This window comes from Ochotona curzoniae, unplaced genomic scaffold (assembly GCF_017591425.1).
Source record: "Ochotona curzoniae isolate NIBS_2020 unplaced genomic scaffold, NIBS_Ocur_1.0 contig_517, whole genome shotgun sequence".
Taxonomy (NCBI): Eukaryota; Metazoa; Chordata; class Mammalia; order Lagomorpha; family Ochotonidae; genus Ochotona; species Ochotona curzoniae.
Genome location: NW_024466454.1, coordinates 6,924,362 through 6,938,618, shown reverse-complemented (window position 1 = coordinate 6,938,618; position 14,257 = coordinate 6,924,362). Strand labels below are relative to the sequence as shown.

The 14,257-nt window shown below is 45.9% G+C and overlaps 1 protein-coding gene across 1 annotated transcript in view; it reads right to left on the bottom strand.

Moving 5' to 3' along the window:
• The window catches only part of TMEM41B (transmembrane protein 41B), a 28,819-nt gene extending 15,090 nt beyond the window's left edge, over positions 1 to 13,729 (bottom strand). The window contains exons 1-2 of the mRNA XM_040989153.1: positions 13,436 to 13,729; positions 262 to 379 (exon numbers count right to left, since the gene is read on the bottom strand). Coding sequence (XP_040845087.1) covers positions 262 to 379; positions 13,436 to 13,547 — 230 coding nt within the window. The 5' untranslated portion in view covers positions 13,548 to 13,729. The remainder of the gene's footprint in view (positions 1 to 261; positions 380 to 13,435) is intronic.
• Positions 13,730 to 14,257: the final 528 nt, after the last annotated feature.

Here is a 14,257-nt window from a genome sequence, read left to right as displayed (position 1 = left end):
ACCTCTGCCTGCCTATCTTCAAATACAATCATTTATACATGCATACACACATACACACACACACACACAAGTGTTTGAAAATCAAGAGGCAATTGTGAAAAGAAGCATTTAAGTAACAGTGTTGATAAGGGAAAAATACGCAAGAACTGATGCATAATTACTATATCCATTCGGCTGCTGAATACACCTGTGAATTTTAACCTTTAATCTGCTTCTGTAGAAACATCAAGACAATTTCAGTTTCTATTTAGATGTACTTACTCACTAAGTTGTGGAAAATTTTTGTATACCAAAAACATAACAAAAGCCGCACATAAGAAAATGGACACCAATATAAGGAGTGACATTCTTGCTGACCCAGCTTCAGCACAGGCTTTTTCTGAAAGGAAAAAAAAAAATACAATTAAAATAAAGGAAGAAAGTATTGCAAGTCAGCAAATACTAACAAGCCACTAGTGATGCTCACTTACCACCCATGCCAGAGTGCCTAGTTTGAGTCTTGGCTGCTCTGCTTCCATCCAGCCTCCTGCTAATGCGTACAATGGGAAGCAGCCCATGACAGCGGAAGCACTTGGGTGGCTCCCAACCACTTGGGAGAAGGAAATGGAGCTCCTGGCACTCTTAGCCTCGCCCAGTCCTAGCCACTATGGGCATGTAGGAAATGAACTAGCAAATGGAAGATCTCTGCATCTCAGTCTTTCAAATAAAATAATTTTAAAAGTTTAAAAAAATGCTTTCCTTCCCAAGAACTATGCATACATCTACCCCAAAGATTATAATTTTTAAAATTTTGGGGACTCTTGCGGTGGCCTAGCAGCTAAGGTCCTCGCCTTGAACGCACTAGGAGCCCATATGGGCACTGGTTCTGATTCCGGCAGCTACACTTCCCATCCAGCTCCCTGCTTGTGACCTGGGAAAGCAGTCGAAGATGTTCCAATAAAAGTAAAATAAATATTAAAAAAAAAAAAAAAGCTTGTGAACCACTCTGCCTATTTTATAGGTAAGCAAATAGAAGCCCAAAACAGAATTTTATATTTTTTGAACATTCTGTAAAGGGACAGGTGTTCAGATACTGAAGTATCTGAGTCTGATTTCTGGACACAGCTCCTGACTCAGCTTCCTGCCAAGGCAGATTATGAGAAGTGATGATAGCAAGTGATGGGGTTCCTAATACCACGCGGGAGGCCCAGATTGCATTCTTGACTTCCAGCTTTTGCCCAGCTAAAATTTGGGTAGTCAACAGGTGGACAGGCACACTGGTGTGCTTGCATGTTCTCTCTGTCATCCAGGGATGTTTGGAATGCAAAAATTACCCTAACCTTGTCCATGTGCAGAAGGTCAACACCCACCACGTTGAGTACCCTGTGTGCTACTTGTCGCAGGAATGCACAAACCTTGGAGCTGCTGCCTTTTCCCATCCCCCAAGACCATGATGTACAAAAGCCCAGTGCTGTAGAAACTGGGCGGCCATCCCTCATGCGCTCAGCCCTCCACAGGAAGTGGTCCCCAGCTGTCTCCAGCCAGGAAGCAGTCCAGCAGACTCTCTGACTAAAATAAAACCCTCCTTTCTCAATCGCTTCTGAACCTAACAATAATAATACATAATTATCAAGCATCAAATTAAAAATTATTTTTTAATTTTAAGGAACCAAATAGTGTGAAGTATTATCTCCATTGCACTTTAATACTCATTTACAGACAACTTATAATTTCTATTGATACACAAATTACTTAGGTTAGTGCTCTAATATATTAAACATAACATACTCATTCATTAAACCACGTTCTATAACATTTACCAAGTTCCTCTACTGAAAAACCAAACTTAAAAGTTATTTTTTGAATATTCTATGATCTGAGCATATCATTCATCAGCCTAGGTTCCCAGCCAGTCACTATCATTCTAACTTTATTATCTTTCCCCTTAGCCTCAAAAGAGTATCTATGCTCATCACACTACAGGGAAGGAATGGGATCATAACACAAAAGGTGGCTTCAGTGGTAGACACTGTACTATAGTGGGTAAGGTTGCTGCCTGCAGTGCCAGCGTCTGACATGACCTGGATGCCAGTACAAAACTCACCTGCTCTACTTTTAGAGACAAGATAACCTTTTCTCACTCACACATATTTTTTTCAAGTTTTTTTTTTTTAATGGAAAGATGGATCTACAGAGAGAAGGAGACACAGAAAAAAATCTTCTATCCACTGGTTCACTCCCCAAGTAGGTACAATAGCCAGAGCTGAAGCAATCTAAAGCCAGGAACCAGGAGCTTCTTCCAGGTCCCCCACGAGGGTTCAGGGTCCCAAGGGTTTGGGCCATCCTCCATTGCTTTCCCAGATCACAAGCAGGGAACTGGATGGGAAGCGGGGCTGCCGGGATTAGAACTGGTGACCATATGGGACTCTGGCACAATCAATCAAGGTGAGAACTTTAGCCACTAGGCCACCATGGCAGGTCCAATCTTTCATATTGTTTTAAAAATTCTTTTTCTTTTAAAGGCTTACCTATTTTTCTTTGAAAGTAAGGTTTACAAGAGAAAGAAAAATCTTCTACCTCTTGTCCCATTTTAAACACATACCCTGAGAGTGATTTTATATATTTTCAGTGCATTTGTGTTTTGAATAAACCTGGTAATGTGAAGTCAGGTGTCAGAACTTTGCATTGTGGCATTGTATCAATATTCACAAAGTTTTAGATTTTGAAAAGCATTGAATTTCATACTGTGGATGATCAACCTATATTATTCTTCTCTTTATAAATAAATCAATTCTAAGAATCATTCAGGAAGAAGGTATTAGACAACATTTAACTGAAGTGCAAGACACCCTGGCCATTTTGTTGAGAATTTCTAATTCCAAGCTGCAAACAGCCAGATGATGGAATATAGAGACAAATGAACAAAATTAACATACAGTTTTGATACTTATATCCTTCAATCTATAATTAAGCAAACCTTTCCAACAGCCATAAGACAAAAAGAAAAGGGAGGGGGGGGAACAAAAACATCCAAACATCCCCTGAAATAGTGATATTCAGTTTTTCAGGCTCTTCTTGCACACAAACTGGTAAATATGGAGGTCTGGGCAGTGTGATTCAACAATCCTTCTCAAGTACAACAGATTATGACAAAATTCATTTAGAGTACTTTTTTTTTTTTAAATTGTTTTATTTAGAAAAGAGAAACAGAGCTCTCTCCTGGGCTATCTCATTCCCCCAAAGCCTGTAATCTTTGCGGCTGAACCAGGCCAAAGCCAAGAGCTGGGAACCAAATCTGAGTCTCCCGCACGTGTGGCAGGAACATGAGCACTGGAGCCAACCGCTGCCGCCCAGGGACAAATTAGCAGGAAACAGGCGCAGAAGACGCATGCTGCGATGTGGGACACAGACTTCCCAGGCAGCAGCGTAACCACCGAGCCCAACAACTCCATCACAAGTCCTAACCTTGTTGTATATGGGGGGTAAGGCAGAAAGCATCACTACGCTCCTGTCACTGTGTGCCAAATATGACATGTTGCTACATAATATAAGTAAAACAATTTTTTCAAAATGCCTGTTCCTGAAATCTTTTTTTAAAGATATATTTATATTTCTATTGGAAAGTCAGATTTACAGAGTGAGTGAGAGAAAGATCTTCCAGCCTCTGGTTCACTCCCCAAGTGGCTGCAATGGACAGAATTGAGCTGATCTGAAGCCAGGAGCTTCTTCCCATCTGTCATACGGGTGCATGCAAGGACCCAAAACTTTGGGCCTGGGAAAGCAAAAGAGGATGAACCAAAAGAAACTCCTGGCTCCTGATCGGCTCAGCTCTACCCACTGAAGCCAACCGGGGAGTGAACCAGTGGAAGAAAGATATCTATATTTCTCCATCTCTCTGTAAATCTGCCTTTCCAATCAAAGTAAATAAATCATTTAAAAAAGAAGTGGATGAGCCAGGACATGACCCAAAGACCATAATGGATGCCGGCATTTCAGGCAGAGGATTAGCTTACTATGCCACCTTGACGATACTCATTCCTAATCTTTCATTAAAGCACATTTATCAGACACAAGAGACATGACAGCCAGCTCATCTAGGCCAGCAGAGAACTTCAAGTGCCTCATCAGAAGATGGAAAGCAAAGCAGGTTGGACAACTCTCCTGAACAAGCTTTACAACAAGTGTCTGGGTCTGTGGATGCACACTGAGGTAGAATTGGTCAGCCAACAGAGCTTGGCAGAGCTCTCAACCCTGCAGCAAGGAAACCAACAACTTCTGAGAACTATCAAAACCACTCAAGTAGCACCCTCGGCACATTCTTCCCCATATCAGGGTCTCTAAGGTGACATTAAATGACTGTCCCTCCTGGCGCTGGCATAGTTTGACAGAAAGGAGTAGGCCCATTTCCTGTCCCCTCTGTGGACACAGGAGAAAAAGAAAAAAATGGCAACATTTATTCCACCTGCCTTCATCCCAGGACCATCCCCATCCTAAACGATGGCTCAAAGGAGCATCCATCCTTCAACTATGTAAACAACATTAAAAATACCGGTTCATGGACCCACCGGTATGCATAAGACCTGGCATTGGGAGAGGTTCTGATGGAGGAGCCTGGACAACTCCTCTGGCAGGACAGAGTCCCTGCAGGTAAGCACAAGAAGCACAAAAAGGAACAGCCCAGACCAGGCCACGGAGAGGTACCCACCAGCATACATCTGGCATAGGTCAAGGAGCAGACCAGGCTGAACCAATTCAGATCACCTGCTGATGAATCCAAGCACTAGTACAGTGTGGGTCGGGCCAGGTATGGTCGTAACACATACCAGCACACTTTATAGCTGGGATAGAGTGCATGCTGGGCTGGACTAGACTATAACCCCCACCAGCTGGAACTGGGGGTAGGCCGGGCTAGGCCAGGTTACAGCACCCACTGGCAAATGCTGAGGTGAGGCGGGCCATGCCAGACTGGACCATAGCGCTCAACTAATAGGAACCAGGGAGGGAGGGGGTAAAGCTGGTGGAGGAATGTGGAGGGCCACCCTGCTGGAATACCTCGCCCACTGGAAAACGCGAATTGGGATGGGGACTGACCAGACCAGGCAGGGCTACAACAACTGTGGATCTCATGTGAGCTAGATAAGGGAAGAGCAAGGCTTAGTTGACTGTCCCTACTGGTGCAGGCATAAATCTGAGAGGGTGAGGGTTGGTTGGGCTTTGCTGCAGCATCAGATAGCAGATGCTGGCACAGCGGGCTGATCTGCCAAGTTAGACTACAGAACCACCAGAAAGCGCATGATCATGGAGTGGGCCCAGTAGGGAAATAGTGGGCACCTCCCTCTCGGGTTACCACTCCCACTCCCACTAGAGCATGAAAACCAGGACTCGTGCAGGGGTGGCTAGACAGAAAGGCACTCGCCAGCATGTGTGTGGGCTGGATAGTAGGGTTGGTTGGGCTGAACTAAGCTTCAATGCTCACTGACATGCATGAGAACTAAATGGGATGTGGGACAGACTGAGCAAGTCTGCGGTACATGCTGGCATGCGTGGAACCAGGGGAGGGGCAGGTCTGGTGGGGGTTATGGGGAGTACCCCAACTAGGCTGCAGCTCCCACTGGTTTGCGTGAGGGCCAAGTGTGAAGCGAGCAGAATCAGGCTGGACTGCAACACCCATTGGTTCGTGTGGAAGACAGGGCTGGAAACAGAACTGGCCCAACAACCACAAGTTGATTGGGGTGATGGACTGCACCGGGCCCTGTACACACAAGAATCTGGTCTGGGATCACCTCAGACACACTTTCTTTGGGGATCCCCCCAATTGATCTGCCGAACTCAGAACCCTAACCATAAAGAGAAAGTTCCATGGTCGGCCATGGAATGCAAGTGCAAGTACCAGAGGCAAGCCTCCTCAGAGGCTCAGACGGAGCAGTGGAGAGCATAACCAGGTGCACATGGAGGATGTGGCAGTCTATTGGAACCTGCAGAGGATAGCTGGTACCACAACAGAGGACAGAACAAATTAATCAACTACTCTAGTCATATGTTGGCAGTGAAAAACTGGGCAAATGGAGACTCTAAAGTGACTATGTTAATTGGTGGATTCTGCAGCAACCTCATTGTGCTTGGAATGGCGAGGTTGACAGAAATTCGTAACTGGTGAATTATCAAACCCATCTGAGCAGGCCCTTCAGAGCATGCCCCATATCAGGGACCTGGGATGTGTGTGAGGCCAGGTGGGGTTTCTGCCTTTATCTCCCTCCTTAACCCAGATACAAAAAAAAGAGAGAGAGAGAGAATGTGGAAATAATAGTCTTACCCACTTTCTGTAGCCCTTGACCCTTTGTGCCCTAATCAACTATGTAAAGCTTGTCAAAAATAAGGAAAATAAAATAAAAAATAAATAAAAACATGAAAAAAAAGTGCATTTATCCTAAATCACCATCATCTGTCTCTCCACCTTCAGGTATGTACCAGAGACCAAACTTCCCATTACACTAATATTTCATTATTCATTTAGATCTGCTCTGCCATGAATTTCCATTTAACTTCATCCACCCAATCTGAGACCCTGCACTTTCACATAACCTGTAACCAGATCAATGTAGGAAATTTTAAATTGTACTATCCCAGTCTTTCATTATCATCTTACTCTGGCATTTGTTCCCTCCATTTTCCCTCCTTTTGAGTGCCTCACTTCTCTTCCTTCTATATCCAAACTAGACATATCACTTGAAGCAGTATGTTTGAAATCCTTTTCCTTGGGCCCGGCGGTGTGGCCTAGTAGCTAAAGTCCTTCCCTTGAACGTGCCAGGATCCCATATGGGCACCGGTTCTAATCCCAGCAGCCCCGCTTTCCATGCAGCTCCTTGCTTGTGCCTGGGAAAGCAGTTGAGGACAGCCCATAGCTTTGGGACCCTGTACCCACGGGAGGGACCTGGCAGAGGTTCCTGGCTCCTGGCTTTGGATCGGCGCAGCACCGGCCGTTATGCTCACTTGGGGAGTGAGTCATTGTCGGAAGATCTTCCTCTTTGTCTCTTCTCCTCTCTGCATACCTGACTTTATAATAAAAATAAATAAATCTTTAAAAAAAATGAAACCCTTATCCTTACCTTACAGCAATCTCACCCTAAACCAGTGCTTTAAGTTCACTTCTTCACTTTTTATGCCCTATTTTATTTATTTATTTATTTATTTGCAGTTTAGAATGGGAAAGGTAGGGACAGATGATTTTCTACCCACTAGTTTACACCCTCAATGGCCACAACAGTTAGGATTGAACCAAGCTACTGTCAGAAACCTGGAAGTCCACCCAGTTCTACCACATGGGTGACAGGGATCTAAGCACTTGTGGCACCTTCTGCTGCTTTCCCAGCTGCTTAGCAGGAAGCTGGACTAGAAGTGGAGCATGTGGGAATGAACCACTCTTATTATAGGATGCCAACAGTAGCTTGACACACTGTCACTACAAAACTGGCCATAAAATCATTAATACTTTGTTTCACACCTAGTTGCCAATTCCAGCCTTGCCTGCCATTAAGCAGCAAATAGAACTTTCATCTTTAAAGCAGGTACTTTGCCCTAACAGATGCTAAGTTGTAACAGATGTTTAAGTTGTGCTGGTGTTTTTTTTAAAAGATTTATTATTATTTTTTTTATTGCAAAGTCAGATATACAGAGAGGAGAGACAGAGAGGAAAATCTTCTGTCTGATAATTCACTCCCCAAGTGGCCGCAAAGGCCAGTGCTGTGTCAATCAGAAGTCAGGAGCCAGGAACTTCTTTCTGGGTCTCCCACACGCAAGTGCAGGGTCCCAAAGCTTTGGGCCTTCCTCGACTGCTTTCCCAGGTCACAAGCAGGGAGCTGGGTGGGAAGTGGAGCTGCTGGGATTAGAACCGGCGCCCATATGGGATCCCGATGCATTCAAGGTGAGGACTTTAGCCGCTATGCCACCACGTTGGGCCCAGTTGTATCTGTTGAATCAAATTAGCAGCGTAGGTTCCAGAACAGAGATGAGGTATATATTATAGCAGGCAAAATAAGCCCTACTGTCTTATAAAAGCTATAAAAGCAACTTTGGGGCAGCAATTCTCAAATTGTTTTGACTATCCCACAACCAGCAATTTGTTTCAGATTCCACACAATGTAAGGAACTGGGAGAAAATAGTTTCAAGAGACAACACTTGCCTTCTTCACATGCAAAGCACTCAGATATTTTCCATTCCTGTTTAAAATGTTCACTATTGTGCTCACTTTGGCAGCACATATACTAAAATGTTCACTATTATCCACTACATCCCTCACAAGAGTAATGAATGGCCTATTCACAGGGAAAAAATAGTCCTGGGAGTTATTTTAGAGAATTTGCCAATAAACAGAGCAAGCAGCACAAAAAGAACACATTCTGGCACAGACACTCTTAAAAGTAGATTAGGTTAAAAGCTTCTTAACTAGTTCTACCTCTTGTCTACTCTGATTTTCCCCAGAATACAAGAATTATTAGACTTTCAATGTTCTTCCCTTACTCAAATCTTCAAGGGGGTCCATAGTATGTCCATTGGACTCAAGTCTTAAGGCAAGGAATGCAGTCAAAAACCAAAAGTCTAAAATATTTTATTTTACTTACTCAAAGGATGGTATATTTAAATACCAGAGTGACCAAAGGAAAAAGAGACAGAAAGAACATGTATGTTAGAGAGAGACAGATCTTTTCACTGATTCACTTCCCTTATGGCCACAAGGAGCCAGGTCCTGACTCCACCTGGGTGCCACACCTGGACAAAAGAGGCCTAAGTACTTGGATCATCATCTGCTGTTCTGGAGGGAACATTAACAAGGAGCTGAACTGTGAGCAGAACAGCCAGGAATGGCACTGGTGCTCCAGTACAGAATGCCAACATCACAAGCAGCTACTTGATACACTGCATCATAGCATATAATATAATTATTTGCCAAAATCATTATCACATATTAAGACATACCACTTAATAAAATACAAATCCACTTAAATTGACATAGAATTTACAAGAGCATTCTATTACTATGCAATTCCCAAGGGCTACAAAATTTTTGTTTACTTTATTCTTATGAGGCAAATTTACAGAGAGAAGGAGAGACAAAAACCTTCCATTTGCTGGTTCAATTCCCAGTGCCTGCAATGGCCAGAGCTGAGTTGATCCAATTCAAAGCCACAGCCAGGAGCTTCTTTCAGGTTTCCCATGTGGGTGCAGGGTCCCAAGGCTTTGGACCATCCTCAACTGCTTTCCCAGGCCCAAGCAGGGAGCCGGATGGGAAGCAGAGCAGCCAAGATAAGAAGCAACAACCATACAGGATCTCAGGGCATGCAAGCCAAGGACTTTAATCACTAGTCTACTATGCCAGACCCACAAAAAATTTTTCTTCAAAATTGTTCCAAAGGGCTTGGGGCAATGCCTAATCCTTACCTTGCAAGAACCAGGATCCAATTTCGGTGCTAGTTAGTGTCCTGGTTGTTTTGCTTCCCATCCAGCTCCCTGCTTGTGGCCTGGGAAGACAATAGATGATGGTCCAAAGAAAGCCTTGGGACCCTGCACCCATACTGGAGAACCAAAGCAGGTCAGATTGGCTCAGCTCCAACCATTGCATGCTCTTTGGGGGGTGAACCAGCAGATGGAAAATCTTTTTCTCTGTCTCTCCTAATCTCTATAAATTTTCCTTTCCAATGACAATAAATAAACCTTAAAAAAAAAAAAAGGCTTCTTTAATTTAAAGATTTATACTTTAAAAACAATTACCAGATCCAGCATGGTGGCCTAGCGGCTAAAGTCCTCGCCTTGAACGCCCCGGGATCCCATATGGGCGCCAGTTCTAATGCCGGCGGCCCCACTTCCCATCCAGCTCCCTGCTTGTGGCATGGGAAAGCAGTCGAGAACGGCACAAAGCTTTGGGACCCTGCACTTGCGTGTGGCAGACCTGGAAGAGGTTCCTGATTCCTGGCTTTGGATTGGCGCAGTACCGGCCTTTGCGGCTCACTTGGGGAGTGAATCATTGGATGGAAGATTTTCCTCTCTGTCTCTCCTCCTCTCTGTATATCTGACTTTGTAATAAAAAATGAATAAATATTTATAAATAAATAAATAAAAATAAAAACAATTACCATGGGCCAAGCCACATGGCCTGGCAGCTAGGCTCCTAGCCTTGAACGCACTGAGATCCCATATGGGCACCAGTTCTAATCCCTGCAGTTCCACTTCCCATCCAGCTCCCTGCTTGTGGCATGGGAAGGCCGTGGAGGATGGCCCAATGCTTTGGAACCCTGCACCTGTGTGGGAGACCCGGACAGAAGTTCCAGGCTTCTGTCTTCGGATTGGCACAGTACCGGTCGTTGTGGTCACTTGGGGAGTGAATCATCAGAAGATCTTCCTCTCTGTCTCTTCCACTCCATATATCTGACTTTGTAATAAAAATAAGTAAATCTTTAAAAAAAAACTGCCTTGATTTTCTGAAGTTACATTAAATTATTTGGATCCAAAGCCTGTATCAAGAAAACTATCCAGGGCCCAGCGTGGTGGCCTAACAGCTAATGTCCTTACCTTGAATGTGCCAGGATCCCATATGGGTGCTGGTTTTAATTATGGCGGCTCTGCTTCCCATCCAGCTCCCAGCTTGTTGCCTGGGAAAGCAGTCAAGGATGGACTAAAGTCTGGGGACCCTGCACATACATGGGAGACCCGGAAGAGCTCCTGGATCCTGACTTTGTATAGGCGCAACACCAGCCATTGGTGGTCACTTGGAGAGTGAATCTTCGGACAGAATAGCTCCCTCTCAGTCTCTCCTCCTCTCTGTGTATCTGACTTTGCAATAAAAAAATGTATCAAATCTTTTTTTAAAAAAAGAAAGCTATCCAACTATATAAAGCTTAAAGAATCAAATTAGACTGTACGAGGCATCTTAAATTATTTGAAAGTACATTAACATTTCTGCTATTCCCCCTTTAAAAAGCTATATTTAACCATCAGTGAGGGAAATACAGACAACTTAATCATGATTTGGTAAGATCACTTACATTTATGAATTTCATCAACATTTATAGAGCTTAATCATTTCAACTGGTAAACAGTGAACAATTCCACGCCAGGATGGAACCAAAATGTACGATTTCCAGATATTGAACAGAGAAAAACGACAGACAGTATAACTGGAGGTTGGGGAGTTTAGAATGAATGATCTTAATGGGTACAGGACAACCGGACTAGGCCACAGCACTAACTGGCAAGTGCTGGGACTGGGTGGAAGTCATGTCAGGCTGGGCTGCAGTATTCCCGCCTCCCCACCCCCGAGCAGGCACAAGACCCAGAACAGGGAGCAGTCCTGGTAAGGGAACTGTGGACACTCCCCTGATATGCTACAATTCCCACTTATGAGCAAAAGAGCCAGCAGTGGGGGTGGCCATGCTGGTCAACGTGGCAGCTCCACTGACACACTTGAGGGCCAGGTTTGGGGGCAGGTGGAGTTGAGCTAAGCTGAAGCACTCACTGCTGTGTACCAGAGCCAGATGGGATGCTGATGGACCAGGCTAGCCTGCAGCACATGCCAGCACATGCTAAAATAGAGCTGAGTGGGTCTGTTAAGCATTATTAGGGATTGACTGGACTAGGCCATGGCACTCGCTGTTGTGCATAAGAATTGAACCTGTAGTGTGTTGGGCTGGGCCAGGCCACAGCACCTGTCAGTTTTCATGACAGATGGGGTTGGAGGCAGAACTGACCAGGCAATTGCACCCACAGGTATGGGTGTTGGCTGGTGCAGGTTACAGACCAAACCTTCACTGGCTAGTGCACACAAGAGCAAAGTCTGAGATCATTATTCCAGGCTAGGTTTCCTGCTGGACTTAAATCTCAGGCACAGGGAAATTCACAAGATATGTGGTAGAACCTTGGAGTGCATGTGTTGGGACTGGGCCTCCTCAGTTGCTGATGCCTGTGCAGCAGGTAGCATGCCTAGATACACATAGGGGACATGACAGCCAGCTCATCTAGGCCAGCAGAGAACTTCAAGTGCCTCATCAGAAGATGGAAAGCAAAACAGGTTGGACAACTCTCCTGAACAAGCTTTACAACAAGTGTCTGGGTCTGTGATGCACACTGAGGTAGAATTGGTCAGCCAACAGAGCTTGGAAAGATTTTTTCAACCCTGCAGCAAGGAAACCAACAACTTCTGATGCGGCACATTCTTCCCCATATCAGGGTCTCTCAGGTGACATCAAATGACTGTCCCTCCTGGCCTGCTGTAGTTTGACAGAAAGGAACGATCTCCTCTACCCTCATTTAACCTCCCAGCAGATCAGAATAAAAAGAAAAGATCCATGCCAGCGTGGTGGCCTAGCAGCTAAAGTCCTCGCCTTGCATGTGCCAGGATCCCATTAGGGCACAGGTTCTAACCCCGGCGATCCTGCTTCCCATCCAGCTCCTTGCTTGTGGGTTAGGAAAGCAGTTGAGGATAGCACAAAGCCTTGGGACGCTGCACCCATGTGGGAGACCTGGAAGAAGCTCCTGGCTCCTGGCTTTGGATTGGCTTAGCTCCAGACGTTGGCAATCACTTGGGGAGTGAATCACAGGATGGAAGATCTCTCTCTCTGTCTCTCCTCCTCTCTGTATATCTGCCTTCCCAATAAAAATGAGTCTTTAAAAAAACTAAATAAAAAAGAAAAGATCTGAAAGATCTGTCGACCCACCTTCCTCTACAGCTCAACCCTCCTTACCCTAGAAGGAAACCCACATGGGCATACATCCTTCTCAACTATGTAAACAATATTAAAAACGAAAAAAAAATTTTTAATGAGATAAAAAAGAATGTGATCTCAACCATAACAGTGATAACACTTACTGAGCCCTTATTTCACAAGTCCAGCATTATTTTCATTCCTTTATCTTAATCATTTTGTTTACCTTTTGCACCAATCTAGTAAGTAAAAAATTATTATGCCCATTTTACAGCCCAGGCACTGAGCATTTCAAAACTAACAAGTGCAAGGTCACACTACATGGTAGCGCATGCATGGACTTAAACCTGGGAGCGCTTATCATCTGGCAAGTGGTTCCTACTAGTAAAATGCTGCTAGTGAACTGCGACTTCGCTAACCTATTCAAGCTGTATACACCCTGAGCCTGTCTCTTCATCGGTTAAAAAAAAAAAAAAAAAACGCAGTGAGTGCTAAGGGGCCTTTCAGCTCTCCTGAGCATCACAAGACAGTGTCATTCCTCGTTTTTCCTGAAATCATCTAAAACATGTCATGGCCGGGTCCGGCCCTGGTGGGGGGACCCCAGCCCACTCACTCGCCGTGCTCCCACTTGCGGCCGTCGGCCAGCCCCCACTGTCCTCACGAGCGCACCTGACCCGCAGAGGAGACCTGTCCTCTCCGACGCCCCTCCCCGCACAAAGGAACCCCTGGGCCAGCCTCGGTTCTGGCGCACGAGTCCACTCACCCTTCAGGTGGTCTCCGCTGCAAGGCCCTCGCGGCCCCGCCGCCCCATCTCGCACGGGGGTCGTGGGCAACGCCCCCGTCTGCGGTCGTTCGACAGCTCTACCCTTCGCCATGGCCACCACAAGGCACGGAGGCGAGAGCCGGGTGATGCCGCGTCCCCTAAACAATGAAACTGCGGTGCCGGAGCGTCCGACGCGGAGCTGCCGCTGCCGAGCCCCTTCCGGCGCGGCCTCGTCCGCAGACACAACCTCGGCCCGGCGAACAGCGACCCCGCGGAGACGCGCAGCCTGACTAGGCCCCGCCCCGCGCCACCCCCCGAGCCTCGCGCGCTCGCGCCGGCCCAATAACTGTGAGCCACGTCAGGGCGCCGGCCCGCACCGCCTCACGCCGGTGGGGAGCATGCGCAGTCCCGGCACTGAGGCTGAAGGTTGAGGCTCGTTTACCCAGCCTTGCCAGGTGCAGCCAGAAGGATCCCGGAAGTGCGGGCTCGGGAACTTCAAAGCCTTTGTCCCTTTCCGGAAGTGCCTGAGAGTGATTAGTGGCTGACGATTCACATCATTCCTTTGTACGCCAATTTCACGTTGCTCTAGTGTGACGGAGCTAGAGATGCCAGAAGATGATGGACAATAGAAAACTTGATTCTTACCTACCTGCGTTTCAGGAGACTAAGAATTGACGAGCAGTTATGACCTGAAGACGTCACAGGGTGGCAGAAATGGGTTGAGAATCCGGTTTTTCTTGCTTACAAGCAAATGATTACCCTTACCCTGCTAACCCTCAGTAATAAACGCAAGTCATTACACCTGGGAAACCAGTAGAGGAC